This window comes from Rattus norvegicus, chromosome 2 (assembly GCF_021556685.1).
Source record: "Rattus norvegicus strain SHRSP/BbbUtx chromosome 2, alternate assembly SHRSP_T2T, whole genome shotgun sequence".
Taxonomy (NCBI): Eukaryota; Metazoa; Chordata; class Mammalia; order Rodentia; family Muridae; genus Rattus; species Rattus norvegicus.
In genome coordinates, this window is record NC_141535.1 from 4212348 (window position 1) to 4228249 (window position 15902).

Below are 15902 nucleotides of genomic sequence, written 5' to 3' on the forward strand. Positions count from 1 at the left end.
TCTCTCTCTCTCTCTCTCTCTCTCTCTCTCTCTCTCTACCCCAGGATCTCATAAACCCCAGACTTGCCTGAAGCTCACTATATATCCAGTGATGACTTTGAATGTCTGATATTCATCAATAAATTATAGATACAAACAACCATGCCTGATCTTGTACAGTTTTGGAACTCATCCAAGGGTGTCTTCCATACTGGCATGTAGCCTGTCAAATGAGCATCTTACCAAATCTCTACCTGTTTCTTCCTTATTCCCTTCCTTCCTTCCTTCCTTCCTTCCTTCCTTCCTTCCTTCCTTCCATGCTTTCTTCCTTCCCTTCTTTTATTTTCCTTCTGTTCTTTGTGTTCAGGCATTTTGTTTTCATTTTGATTTTGAAGTTAAAAGCTATTACTGAAGTTTTCACTTCTTGAAACCAGAAAGCATGAGCTGTAGAGCGTTTAGACTTTCATACGTAGAAATCATTGTGTACCTATAGCAAAAACTATATACATTAAAGGTGACAGAAGCATTATTGTCTCAAAGTACTGGCTCTGTTCTTCAATTATTGTTAGAAACTTTTATTATTATTAATAGTCCACATCATCTAATATGTATACCATGAACATCTGCATTTTGAAAATGACAAAGGGGTATAAATTGCATTTCCAATGCAGTAACACAGAAACAAGCATTTTTCTAATATTCTCATTCTAGAGTTAATATTTTATCTATCATGCAAATGTATTTTAGAGAAATTCATTAAGGATTCTCCTCTTGCTTAATTGTAGGAGACATTATCAAAACTTCTGAGAAAAAAGGAATTCCAATGTGATTGTATTTAATATCTTAAAGTTGAAATTGGTACAAAAAACAACACTAGGATGAATTTTTTTATAACTTCTGATTTCCTTATATAGGCATGAGATTACACATGGCTTGTGTCATTCTTGGAAGGTCTTACAAGAAAGTAACAGGAGAATTATTTTGGAGCTTCCATAATTCATGTCATTCTTTGAAGAAGATGCTTATCAGTTTTATCTGAGGTTACTGTCTAGGTAAGGTTTTTCCAGGATGTTTTCATCTTATTACAAGAAGTCACAGAGAGCAATGTGACAAAGAAACTTTATTCAAAAGGAAAGTGAGAAACACTGGTATTCAGTGTAGCTTTAATTTGTGGACCTCTCGAGAAGGAGGAATTGTTTACTCAGAGTTCAGTGTGGATATTTCTATTTTGATTGGCTTTTTTTTTTTGATTAGGCAAGTCTTAATTAACTGTGAACATCAGTTTCCACGATGCATTTGATTTAATCAAATGAATATTCATTATCACTAGGTATATGACATTAAACAGGATGTTTCCCGTGAAAGTTGTTCCAGAGGATTCAATACGACTTACTGAGTATATATTCTAAACTGTCTCAGGCCAGTTGAAACAGATTTCTACCTCCCGTATGTGGATATGCTCTTGAATACTTTTGAATGGAAGTTGATCATGAAAGAGAAGTTTATAAACAATGTTATGTGCAGGGAGTCTTAGTCCATTGTTTGATACATATACAGCTTCATGCAGGTGAGATGAGGTGAGCAACTTCATTGTTTGGTATATTTCTGGAAGGTAGATATTTATGCAGCCTAAGTCAAGTGAAGTCCCAGGTTGAAGTGCTTTTCCCATACCTATATGCATCATTCAAGGAATTTTAGTGCTTTTGCTTGTATCGTTACTTAGGCTACAGTACAGCTTACTGTTTCTTCGATGTTTGCTCAGACTCAGCTCAGTTAGTGACTGCATCTCAGTAGCTGCTGGACTTATTTGGCTCTTTTCTTTGTCTTCCAATTTAATGCTAAATTCTTCAAGGATCAAACAATTGGGTCATTCTATGAATATTAATACAACTAGTCATAAGCCCTTATCAAATGATATCCAAGTCTCCTATGCTGACATAAAATGGAATTGTCACTCCAGAGGCTTGCTGAGCTACAATATGAACTTCTAACTGCATGATGAGTAAAGAACCTTCATCAATTGCTTATAAGTAATTCATTTAAATTTTGACAATTATGTTGGGACAGCAAGAGGGAAAAAGGATTTGCAGAACAAGCTTAACACCCTCACTTTAAACATATGAATCCATAGATAATGCCCCATTACAGAAATTGGCCATCTGGCCTATAAACATGCTGTGGAATCAGAAGACCTACGTGAACACACACACATGCAACACACACACACACACACACACACACACACACAAATAATAATCTAATGTTTTTTTTAATTTTCTAATATTAATATGTCATGCCATTTCTTTATTCTGACAACTGATTTATTTTACATATGTGGATTCATGGTCCACAAAATAGTATTCATGATCAATGGCAATTATAAAGGTCAAGTGGACATTTTCATGAGTTCAAGGTTATAAATTTTTAATTTAATATTCCTCAGTACATGACCACCAAGAATTAGTGTGTGTGATATGGTGTGCGTGTGTGGGTGTGTGAGTGTGCCTGTCTGTCTGTCTGTCTGTCTGTCTATGTCTTCATGCCTATGTGTTCAAGCAGAAGACAAAGTAAACAGTATCCTCTTTTACAATTTTCTACACAATTTTCTCGATTCAAAGCCTTTCACTCGTACTGATGCTATCTTGCTGTGCACACGCTCCAGAAATTCTTTCCTTGTCATCATAGCACTGGGGTTATAGCTGTATACAACCATGACTGTTTTAAAGTGTGGGCACAGAAATTTGAATTCTCTTCTTACTGCAGCAAATTCTTTCCCACACGAGGTTATCTCTTATCATCACTTCTGAGTAATTTTGAAGATTGCTATTTTCACTTTCTGTAAATTTGGTAAATTATATTTACAGGCAGGATTTGGAATTTCTATGTTCTGATAATTAAACCAACCCCATGTTGACTAAGAGCTTTTAGAATGTGGCCATTGCTATTTACTTTTCATAATTTCAAATGTCTCCTCCTAAACAGAAACCAATGTGTTTTGATAATCATAATTTAGAATGTTTCCAACTGATTTAATATGTTACTTCAAATTGTTAATTCATTTCTTTTTTTGTATCATGACATGATTTGGGCTTCTGGAAATAGTAAGTTCAAGCAGAAATAAAAGTTTAGACATACTGTATCTACACAGCTAAGGCTTAAGCAGCCAACAAGCATTCCCTAACTGACATGTTTACAAAAGTGTCCTGTGAAAAATTAAACTAAAACGTTAGAAATTTTGCTAGTTCAACACTCTGGGTACAAGTAATTGAAATGACTGATCTTCTCTGTCAGACTGAGGATTTCCTCCTGATGCACTGCAGTGTCAGCAATCAATGTTGTCTCTTTTCTCTTGATCCATCTAACTCCAGATACCTGATCTAACTGAAGTGGTGATTTGAAATATTGCTGCATTCACTGGCCAGTTCAGTATTGAAAGAACTGGAAATGGTATCTAAAAGGAGAAGACTCAAACTGAGCAAAGCATACTCTAGCTAATGCTAAAAGGTAACATGGTGATCAACATAGTTCATTCCTGACAGACCTGTGTTTCATCTGTGGATGTCTAAAAGATATAACACTGTGAAAATCTACATATTCTTAGAGATGTAACATTCCTCCTCTGTTCACTGTGATGATAAAATTAAATTGATCATGCAATAGTCATAGTGGGAACTATGTCAAACTAATAATCATACATGATAGCAATTGTTATTTGGACTCTCTTCTTGATGCTGTTCTTTCACAGCAAGTCTGTAATCAATTAGTATTCAAAATATAACCGAAAAGAATGCCTCTACTGAAAACAGTTGCTTATCTAAAACCTAAGAGAATACATATTCTATGAAACTCCACATGACTTTTCCTCTTCTTCTCCTTCTTCCTCTTCTTCTTCCTCCTCTCCTTCTTCTTCCTCTTCCTCTTCCTCTTCTTCTCCTCCTCCTCCTTCTTCTTCATTCTTCCTCTTCCTCTGCCTCCCTCCTCCCCTCCTCCTCTTCTTGCTCTCTCTCTCTCTCTTTTCTCTCTCTCTGTCTCTCTCTCTGTCACACACACACACACACACACACACACACACACACACACACACTTGCCCTTTCTTAGAAGATCTAGGGTAAGGCAAGCCTCAAACTCCTTATGCATGATAAAATCTTATGCTGAGTCCTGGGATGAACAGCTCAAGTCATTATATCTGGTTAAGTTATAGAAGAATGTATATCAGTGCCTAGTACATGCTAGGGATGCATTGCTCTGAAGTTTATCTCCAGCCCCAATCCACTTCCTAAAGCACAATATTTTCTAGCTTTAAATTATTGAAACAGCATCTCATGAACATTATGTTGGTTTTAATTTTACTGTGTAATTGAAAATAACCTTGAATTTCTGTTCTTTGCATCCCTACTTCTCAAATGCTGGAAGTACAGCTGTGTGCTGCCACACTGACTTTTTTCTTTCTTCCTTGCCAGAAAAATAATAATGAACAATTCATCTAATGTACAAGACATGTGGAGGAGGAGCCGTGACTCAAGATATTTGAGACACACACACACACACACACACACACATACACACACATTTATATCACAGTTCTGTCTATTTGTTCAGTTTTCACAGGTAAAGACACTGTGTGTCACGTACAAAATCCCCATGCAAATTAATTTTAGCTAACAAACCAGTCAAGCATTTTGCTCCTTCCCTTTCTAATTTGTTTGGCATGCTAATCACTATACCACACCTCCTTGACAACTGTTTTGTCTTGCAAATTCACAGATGAACACTCAGGGTAATGGCAGTTGACCAGGAGAGATTTTGCTAAAGTGTCTGTTGTTTTGTTATATCCAGGTTCCTTTAATTAAAATTTCAGACCTATGATGTATCCTTATGGAAAACTGCACTTAGTTTGCACTGAAAATACTATCTTTTAGAAATATTAAGGGTTGATGCTGAAAAGATGGTTTAGTCAACAAAGGGCTTGCCATACTACATCAAGACCTGAGTTTGAGCACCAGAAACCATGGGCTGCAGCTTGATTTCTATTACTAGGATAAAACATCATAAACAATTACAACTTAATACAGAAACACTTTGTCTTAAGATTAGATCATCATAAGGGAAAGTGAAGGCAGAAACTTGAAGATAGAAACCAAAGCTGCCACGAAGAAACACTGCTTAATTGTTTGTTATCCATGGCATTCTCACTATGCTATATTCTACAACCAAAAACAAACTGCCAAGGTGAGGCCCCACAATATTCCTAACTCCAATACTCATTATTTACAAGGAAAAGGCCCAGGAACCAGTCTTTTGGGAACATTTTTGTCAGAAGCCATAGTAGGAGGTATGCTTCAGAATATAATCTGCAACAGTTTTGCTTTATAGGCGAAGACCAAGAGAACTCATTTTAGGAAAGATTCCTGATATTAATATATGTTTCCTGTTATTATTAAACATATATAGCAATCATTAGGTACTAGCCCACCCCTTTTGAGCAGATAGCTGCAGATATATGAAGATGTACTCTCTTGCAGTGATGCTATATAGACAAGTAGATGACTTCTTAATTCTTAAGGATGATCCTACAAGAATTACTGAAATATCAGTGATTATTAAGCTCTGTTAATAGTAGTACTGCTAGTAGATCCCTTTGTGATAGTCAAAACTGCAATGAGAATTCTGTCAGTCTCTCAAGTGTCACCAAGTAATTGATTCTTAGATAGTAACCAAACTTTCTATTACTCACAACACATTCCAAGAGATTGTCAAAACAATTAACTAAGATCACGTAAAGAGAACTAACAATTTATTATAGGTAAAAGAAGATAAAATATCATCTGGGTTAATCTATACAAAACTTCACTAATAGCTTAGTTATGGTTTTCAACTCTCTATGAACCTGTGAAGATGTGACAGGTGGTGGATGTTTAACTAGATAATTACTCCTAATGTCTATGCATGTAAACACTCTCAGTTGTAAACTTCTAAGTCATTTATGATTTGCTTTTATGTGTGAACGTGTGATGAACTTTTTAACATGTGATCATGTATTCTGAAAGTCGTATAAGTACTGAGGACAAAAAGATGCGAAAGAGAATTTTTCCCTTTTCCCATTCAGGATCTTTCTGCTTTTCCCCTTAGATAGCTTTCATAAGAAATGTTTTACAACTTAGTAATAAATATTATAATCACTTCTCAAAGTACCCCCCTTTTACTGTTACTTCTGACTAGCTGGTGGAAAGTTTGATCTGTGCAGTTCCTGCTGAGATAGCACAAAGTCTATGTACTTAATCCTTTGCTGTTTTAGGAAGGGGTGTTAAGTGCCAGAAACTTGCAGTTTCTAGGCAGTTCAGCTACGGTAGCAAGGTAATTTAGTCTCAGATAAGTAAATTTTTTTATTATTACACAGCAACCCTAAATATGTCATAAGACAAAGTCTTATCCCTGTATCTTATAAGGAAAAGTCGTATCCTCTCCCGATGCTCTTTCCTTTCTCTGCCTTATGAAAAACTGACAAGAAAGAAGACCCTGCCAAAGTTGGCACTGGGCACATTTTTTTTTTCAGTTGAAGATTCCTCTTCCCAGATGACCCTAGTTTGTTTCAAGTTGACAAAAGAAAGTAGTCAAGCAGTATGCAATATAAAAAGGAGGACAACTAAAAAATTTCTAATTCTACCAGTGTGAAAATAAGGAAGTTAAGCAGAAATAGCTCTTGTGTGCTAGGAATAGTCAGTTTAACCAATTTTCAAGATACAGCTTCTGTTATGAAAACTTATCTCAAGAAGAAGATATTTAAAGGAGATAAAGAGAAACCTTAATAAGAGCATTAAAGGGGGACAGGGATGAGGTAGTAGGCTATTATAGGGACTACTGTGACAGACAAGTAACTATTAACACTCCTTGAACATACATTTGGGACACTACCACTGTAGAACTTTCCTAAGCTACACACACACACACACACACACACACACACACACACACACACACACATTATATGAAAGGAAGATAGATGGAGTCATTAAAGATGAAGTTCTAAATATATATCATATGTTACCATGTAAAACGTTCGGCCAGGAATGCCTTGCATATTGTTAAATCATTGATGAAAGACGATACCATAGATCACCCCTCCCATCACAGGCCATTCTTCTGGGTATTATTTACTCTCTATAACATGATAATAAATGTATAGTGCTGAGGATAACATACAATGTCAAACGTGGAGAAGTAGAGCCAGAGCCCAGATAAATGTTTCATTCCTATTGACTAGTGTTTATGATGCTGGAAGGGAAAAAAATATTTAGATATAAGTCCTATAATCTATAACAGTCAGTTGGTTAAAAAAATGTACTCACTTAATAGTGGTATAAATGTGTGAATAAACAACCTATTTTCTTTTACATTCTATTTGAGCCCCACTCTGTGAGACAGAATTCGTATCTGACACTGATAAAGTAGTCACAATCCTGATAATAAATATATGTATATGTATATATGTATATATATGTATACATATGAGTTTGTTTGTGTGTGTATGTTTATTTTCACATACATTAAGAGAAAATCAATAATTTTATTATTCTGAGGGAGTATAGCAATAAAGTGAATGGCTCCTGCTAATGTACTGTTGTTATACGTGTAGACATGTTCAGCCTTTGTAAGAGAACCTTTCTTTCATTTGAAGGGAACTAATAAACAGTTCAGATAGTGATGGAATTTTGAGCTCTCTATCATAAGTGAGATTTTTTTATCATACCCCTTACCTAAAATGTCAGGCATCTGTATGGAAGAGGAGGCAGAAAGAATGAAAGAGCCAGAGGTAGGTGATGACTTCAAAGAAATCGTATTTTCAAAACACAATCATACAGATACACATATGAAGTCATAGGAACTCTGACAGCTTGCACAAGTTCTGAGCAAGCTCAAACCAGATTAAAAAGCTAGCACTGAGAAGGAAACATATATACAAAGTCTCATCCCCAGGCAAGAAGCTGTTGGTGATTTAAACTTGCTGACAAAGTGAAAACCGATTTTCTCCAAAGGAGTATCATGGTATACCAACTTCACTCACTAGAAAGAAAAAAAAAAACATGCCCTGGAGTGTTGGGCAGCATTTATTGCCTCTACAATTCTTTGTGCGTCTCTTGTCTTATTTTGTTTGTTTGGGTATTATTTTGTCTTATTACTTTTGTGTTTATTTTTAGTTGATTTTTGGGTAGGCTTTATATTCTTAAGAAAGGGAAAGATAGAGTTCTAGAAAAAGCATAAACACGGATTTGTAGATAGGTTTGGAGTATTTGTGTAGATTTCAATGAGAAGAAAAAATATAACCGAAATGTATTGTCTGTAATTTTATGTTTTAATTAAAGAAGTAAAACTTTAAATAGATAAATAACAAATAAGGTAGGAAAGAAATGAAGAAGACTTTGGATGGCAACCTCTAGTTTCTACAGTCACCTATACCAAAAGGAATGCACACTAAGTAAACACTAAATTTCTACAAATAACAGTGGATAGTAAAAACACTACACTCACAAAAACAGAAAAAAATTAGGGTTTATCAAGTAACATGGAGAAAGTATCATTGTATTGCCATAAAAGTTTACTTAAAAATATGATAGTTTAATCTTGTATGTTTTAGAAAATTTGGAAGGCATAAAAGGTTTAACCTTTCAGGCCTTTTCTGGCTTTAGAAAAGAGTTTAATTTAAGAAACACGTCTATCTGCAGCATGGTATTTATACTGAAAGCACAAATTCTTATTTCATTCTTTTCATGGCTATTTATACACATCACGGTGATTAATTTTGTTCTCAACTTGACAGAATCTAAAATCACCTAGGAGACAAACTTCAGGAAATATCTGTAATGTGGGTTCTGAATTTAATTGATTAATGGGGAAAGACTCCACCTATGTATAGGCAACATCAGCATTCACCTCTTTCTGCTTGCTGACAATAGAGGGTGGGTTACTAGCTGTGTACTATTACTTCTCCTGTGTACTGTATCATGAACTCTAATCTCAAATAAGCCATTTATTTGTTAAGTAGTCTTTTTCAGATATTTTGGCATAAGAACAGGCAAAGGAAATTTGCAATGTGCAATTTGTCATAATTATACAGGTAGGATGTTAGAAAGAAAAATAGTCCTTTGTCCTCATGTCCAATGAAGACATTGGCAAGTTGGATCCTTAGATAATGCTCATTTGGTCCTAACAAATATTCCTTGGCCCTAAGGTTAAAACTAACTTCAATCTATTTCTAGATTATATTTGATATTAAAAACTATATTGGACCCATAGATAAGTTTACATACATCTATTTCTTGCCCTTGGTTTTATCTTCTCTGTAAAGTATGGCATGGGTATGTCTGAATATATGTTTCCTCTTTATGTGGTAGAATCTTTAAATAGAAGGACCTAGCTTTATGATAACACATACTGCTCTTCTTTTTTTATCTTTATTAACTTGAGTACTTCTTAATTACATTTCGATTGTTATTCCCCTTCCCGGTTTCTGGGTCCAAATCCCTCTAACCCTTCCCTGCCCCTTCTATATGGGCTTCCCTCCCCATCTTCCCCCCAGTACCACCCTCCCCCAACAATCATGTTCACTAGGTGTCCAGTCTTGGCAGGACCAAGGGCTTCCACTTCCACTGGTGCTCTTACAAGGCTATTCATTGCTACCTATGAGGTGGTAGCTCAGGGTCAAATCATGTATAGTCTTAGGGTAATGGCTTAGTCCCTGGAGGCTCTGGTTGGTTGGCATTGTTGTTCAAAAGGGGTCATGAGCCCCTTCAAGCTCTTTTGGTCCTTTCTCTGAGTCCTTCAATGGGGGTCCTGTTCTCAGTTCAGTGGTTTGCTGCTGGCATTCACCTATGTATTTGTTGTATCTGGGTGTGTCTCTCAGAAGAGATCTCCATCTGGTTCCTGTCGGCCTGCCCTTCTTTTCTCCATCCATCTTATCTAGTTTGGTGGCTGTATATGTATGGGCCACATGTGGGGCAGGCTCTGAATGGATGTTCCTTCTGCCGCTGTTATAAACTTTGCCTCCCTATTCCCTCCCAAGGATATTCTTGTTCCCCTTTTAAAGAAGGAGTGAACACATACTGTTCTTATTGTGTGTGTATGGGTGTGTGTGTGTGTGTGTGTGTGTGTGTGTGTGTGTTTGTGTTTGTGTGTATGTGTGTGTGTGATATATAAATGATAATGTATGGGTATGTTTGCTGACAGAGGACAGAGGAAGACATAATGCATCTTTCTCTACCACTCTTTCTTTTTCTCATGATACAGGGATACTCTCTCCCAACTTTTACAGACATATTAATAAATCTTTTTCCATAGCTACTCAATTTGAACACATTACTTGTACGGGAATTTCCCTTAATTAATTGATTGGCTAATAAAGATGAAAAGAAGCCAATCATTGAATGAGAAGGAGGAGGTGAGTCTTCCAGGTCCTAGAAAGGAAAAGGGGACTAAGGAAGAAGAAACAGGCTTTAAACAGGGAGGCAAGAGGGAGAGAAGACAGGATACAGACTGGGAACTGTTAGCCCTGGTAGCAGCCTCCCCCACAAGAATATTTCTAACATAGAATAATTGGTGAGTTTAGAAGGATAGATTTCACACCTAGTGGTTGTGTCATCTGTTTATTTTAAACAAAAGTACTGGTGTTTTCCATTCTAAGTGACCTAGATAAGTGTCGGCGCCAGCACCGACACAGTACCGAGAATCGGGCGAAAACCTACAGGATGGAAGAAACACACATACACACACACAGGTTATCTTGTCAAACCAGGAGAGGAAGAGAGGAAGAGAGAGTGAGAGAGAGAGGGGGGGGGGGAAGAGCGGAAGGAAGAGTGAGAGTGAGGAAAAAGAGTGAGAGTGAGGAAGAAGAGTGAGAGTGAGGAAGAAGAGTGAGAGTGAGGAAGAAGAGTGAGAGACTCCTGTAGCTTTATTCACCACTTATATACCCAAGTCTCCAGGTAGAAAATAACTGGGAAGCACAGTGGGAAACCCTGGCTTGTGACTACCTGGCTAGTGACTTAGATAACAAAAGACCAACTATGAGACCTGAATTAATTAGGGAGAAATCCCAGAAGACCAGCCTAAATCTCCAGGATAAAGGCTGAGGAAGTAAAAGGCAGAAGTAAATTGACCACCACCCAGGTGTGGTCCAGGTGTGTCGGTTCCACATGCATCATCCGGGCTCAGCAGAGGTCATGCAGTGGAGACACTGGGTGTTTACTACTTGGACTTTTCTTCCTGTGCCGTAAATACATGGGAGAGGCCTCTGTCCAACAATCCCATGACTTCTTAACTGTGGCCATGCAGTTACAAAGCAGCCAGGCCCAAAACCAATATGGCACTACAGATGAGCATGAGGGAATGAACATAGCCAGGCGGCATTCAGCTAGGGTTTTGAATGGAAAGACTGTACAAAAGTCCAAGCTCCAGAGGAGAGGAAACCACTGGAGAGCCCAGGCTGGCAAGAATGTCCCCAGAACTGACTATGGGGTGGTGAACTGGCAAGAGAGTGATCTTGGAGATCAGGAGAGGTAGAGAGAGAGGCGTTGGCTAGGAAAAACACACAATCATGGATCTCAGACTCTGTACCAGGATAGGAACAGACACCGCCAGTGCCAATACATAGCTGACTTTAGCATGGGTTCATTTTTAAAGCTACATGGCTACAATAACTCATAACCTCCAAAGCATGTGAATAGTCCAATGGACACAGTAAGGTTTTTCAAAATTTGGCTTAACGTATGTACCTTGTTCCATCAGCTATACTATAAAGAGTGTGTAAAAAACAAATCTAGCTATAATCCCAGTAAGGAAAATATATATTATTTATTTGTTTTGATGAACATTCTTTTTTTTTATGCCTTTTACATGTTTTGGTATGTCTTGACAGAAATTCAAATTAAAAAATGTTCATACCACAACTTTTGGTCTCAATTTCTCTTCTAGTTTTCTTTATGTGCTATGAAAAACATTAGAACTAAAAGCAACTTGGGAAAGAAAGAGTATATCTAGCTTACACATTTAAGTCGAACCCCATCATTTAGGGAAATGTTGAAGTGGGCTCTTAAAACAGTAACAATGGAGGCAGGCTGCTTGGGGACTCAATCTGGTTTGCTCAGGCTCAAACTTAATTAACCTTATAATACATCATGAGGGAACATTCAGAGGGATTGGTGCCACCAATAATAGACTGAGTCTTTCTAAATCAATTAGCAAAACAGTCTCTTACAGACAGGATGTTGAAGATAGATTATTTCATTGAGATGTCTTTTTTGGATGAATCTAGGTCATGTCAAATTGACAAGGTTTGGGAGGTCATATACTTCCTCTATGTCCACAAATGTACACTCATCTGTTTTATAAATGGTAGGATTTTTCAGGAATACATGTTTAGTAAATTTAGAAGAAAACTATTAATAACTTTATAGAACTGTTAACCTACTTAGAAAATCTTATCATTAGCAATTTTCTGAGGAACCAACACAAGACAAGGGAATTATGGCATTTGAACACACACACACACACACACACACACACACACACACACACACACATACACACACAAACACACACGCCTTGATAATAAAGAGACAAAGTTCTGATTTTTCTCTAAGAAGACACCACTGGATTATATAGAGCTGATTATTATATTTTATAAGCACAGTGAAATAAATTGGTTTTCCTGAAACTCGTAAAGTTACAGTCTGAACTTACTTACCAAATAGTTTACATACATGCTAGTTGTGTATCTGTGAGAATTGGCTACTGAAAAATGTCTAGGTTTCTTTTGGAGATACTATCTGACATCAGTGTTGTTAGTGAGCTAATGATCATTAAGCCAATTTCAGCAACTAACCCAAATATTATAATATTTGAGATTTCAGAGTATTCAGGATATGTACCAGAGACAAAAATAAGTTTAATTTATTTAATATTTGTATGAAACAAGTTTTAAAAAGTTTTATTTTTTTTTACATTTATGGATACATATATGTGGATGTGGACAGATGAGAACAGTTGCTCAAAAAGTTCAAAAGTAGGCATTGGATTTTTAACAGTTGAAGTTACAAACTGTTGCTATCCACTAAGTGTGTTTGCTACAAACTGAACTAGAGTCCAGTGAAAAGCTGCAAGCACTGTCAACTACCAAGTGATCTCTCCACTTCTTATATAGTATACTTTCAATTATGACCTTAGGCATTATTAAATCTTTCACTGAAAATAGTATGAGCATTTTTCATACCAGAGGAATCTTTGCTTAAACTTGTTTTTGACAAAATGTGTAAGAAAATCTATTCACATTTACACAGTCCGCAAAATAGCCGAAAAGAAACAACACAAGAAAGAGTTTAAACACCACGCATGTGCGCGCACGCAAACACAGACACACCCTGTTTCTCTCCCTTATACATTCAACCAATGTTGTGTTGAGACCATTGAGTGCAACCATTGATTATAAAAGTTTAAATTCACAGAGGATGGAAGGAAGATGGAGGAAGACAAAGATGATCCAGATTCTGTGTGGCATTAAATAGCCCACAGGTAGCTATGAATATCTTATAAGGGATGGATAATTACAGGATAATTTGTCTTATCTAGTTCCAGAGGGAGAAGACTTCATCATGGCTAGGAAGTATCAAAGCAGGACGAAAAGCTGCAAGATCACATCTTGTAACAGAAATCCAGAGCAGACAGAGAGAACCAGAAGTAAGCTGCCTCAGGCTCCTGTCACCATAGCCAGAGCTGCTCTGACTGGCCTGCCTTCCCCTCCTCCATGAGTCCGGTGTCCTAACTGGCCACTACAAAAAAACCATGGATAAGTTGATTCAGTCAAATATGTTGTCACAGCAATGAGAAGAATAACGAATACCATCATCTCCCTGAAACGAGAAGTGCTGGCCACCTCAACAGATTCCTGACTTTTCACAAAGCATTCATTCACAAGAAAGAAGTGAGTCTCTGGTATCATCAAAAGACCAAAGCTGTTAAAACTCACTATTTGTGCAGTTTCCAGGGATGACAAGTTCAGGTTGAAAAGAGAGCATCAAAGGTAGTTATTCAAAAGCTCTTAATGTTGCACAAAGCCATTTTCACTACAAAGCCTTAATTAAAAGTCGCCCCTTAATTATTTATGTGCCATCCAGTGCATTCCAGTGATGTCCCTAGAAGTGGCAGCTAACCTTCTGTAGAGTAGGGAGCATTGCATACAGTGAATCTGTGACATTCATCCAGACTACTCCCTGCTTCTTCCAGTCTGCCTTCAACTGCAGAGAAAGGTGAGAGCTCATGAGGACTCTGATGAGATTAAGAGCTAGGAAAGTGCTAGTATTTGGGGATACTCATTTAAGGCCCAGAGAAATGTAAACTCTAAGGTTTTGTTTGTTTGTATTGTTTTGTTTTTGTTTTTTGATGTTTCAAAAACATCAGCTCACAGGAGAACAATCAGGCTGAGACTCGAACAGATTTTAAAGAACTAATAACAACCCTGATGAAAGAAAAGTGACAAGTTATCTAATGCAGCCTCCTGGTGAGCAGACTGACTCTGAGGTTGCAGGAGCAACTGTCTGGCAAACTCCAGCCCTGGGCAGGTGAGCTAAGAACACTTCAGAGAGAAGGATCCCAATCTGGGCCATCTCCATAGTCCCCCAAAGCAAAGAGCAAGGATTCATTGGATTCTTATATTCCTAGTTCTTGGAGGGTGGAAGCAGGAGGAGCAAAGTGCTCAAGGTCATCTTTGGCTACATCACTGTGTTTGAGGTCAGGCTGAGCTTTGTAACACCTTATCTCAGAAAGCAAACTCACAAAGAAAAATCACAGAAAACAAACAAATGAGCCGCATAGGCACTCACAATACCTCCAGCATCCTGACAGGATGGGAGAAATGTCTTTCCACTTGGACATCTATGGCAAGAAAGCAACAGACCGTGAACTTTCACATTTTGATGAGCAGAGGGAAAAATTGAGGATGTATCCTGGTGTCCACGAAGCAGGTCAGCCAACATCAGTGCAGCTGCTGGTGGGAGGAGATGGGAGAAGGCATTGTGGGAATCTCTGTTACCAGTGAGACTCATGATAGGAAAACATCCAGTCTGTTAAACTGAATTTTGGATTCACATATCGGAGTCAAAAAAAAAAAAAAAAAGAAAGAAAGAAAAGGAAAAAAGAAAAAGAGAGGTCAGGTTCAGGGCTTTTGGTCTTTCAGTGACTTGAGTGCGGTCCTTGATCCCTTTGGAGTTGAGTTGTGTTTAGGGTGAGAGATATGGATCTATTTTCATTTCTCTGTATGCTGCTATTCACACCATCTGTCTGTCAAGATGCTGACCTTTTCCCCAGTGTGTAATTTTGTTTGCTTTGTGAAAAACAAGGTGTTTTTACCTGTATGGAATTACATCTGGAGCTGAGTCTTCAATTCTATACATTGATCAATGTGTCTATTACATCAATAAAATGCTTTTTTTTATTACTGTAAGCTTTTTAATACAATTTGAAATCTGAGGGAAAAAGTTTAAATCCACTGTAATGACATGTATTCTGTGTTTTTCTTCAGTTTACCATACAAAGTTATCCCTTCAACCATTTCCATGGACATAAATATCAATAATTTATCAATTAAATTCAAATACATTCATTTAGTCAATTTCAGGTTAGTCTACCAAATCAACTGCAAGACCTCAACTCAAATATGAGGGATGATTCTACTACAAAAATCATAACTTTTTACAACTTATGGCATCTATAATTTATTATTTGAGTATGTGCTTAGACAATATCCCCTGTAAACTTAGCTTGGCTTAAAACTCATGAACAATATAATGTAGCAGTTTGATCCAGTTCTTCCACACAGTGCCATGCTCCGAGAACTAAGACTCAGACTCAAGATATATTTACAAATACCTTGACTATATAGA

General features: G+C 37.2%; 1 protein-coding gene across 1 annotated transcript in view; it reads left to right on the forward strand.

Moving 5' to 3' along the window:
• Nucleotides 1-15452, forward strand: part of Nid2l1 (nidogen 2 like 1) — a 63847-nt gene extending 48395 nt beyond the window's left edge. The window contains exon 3 of the mRNA XM_087635876.1: nucleotides 13594-15452. Coding sequence (XP_087492002.1) covers nucleotides 13594-13772 — 179 coding nt within the window. The 3' untranslated portion in view covers nucleotides 13773-15452. The remainder of the gene's footprint in view (nucleotides 1-13593) is intronic.
• The last annotated feature ends 450 nt before the right edge of the window (nucleotides 15453-15902 follow it).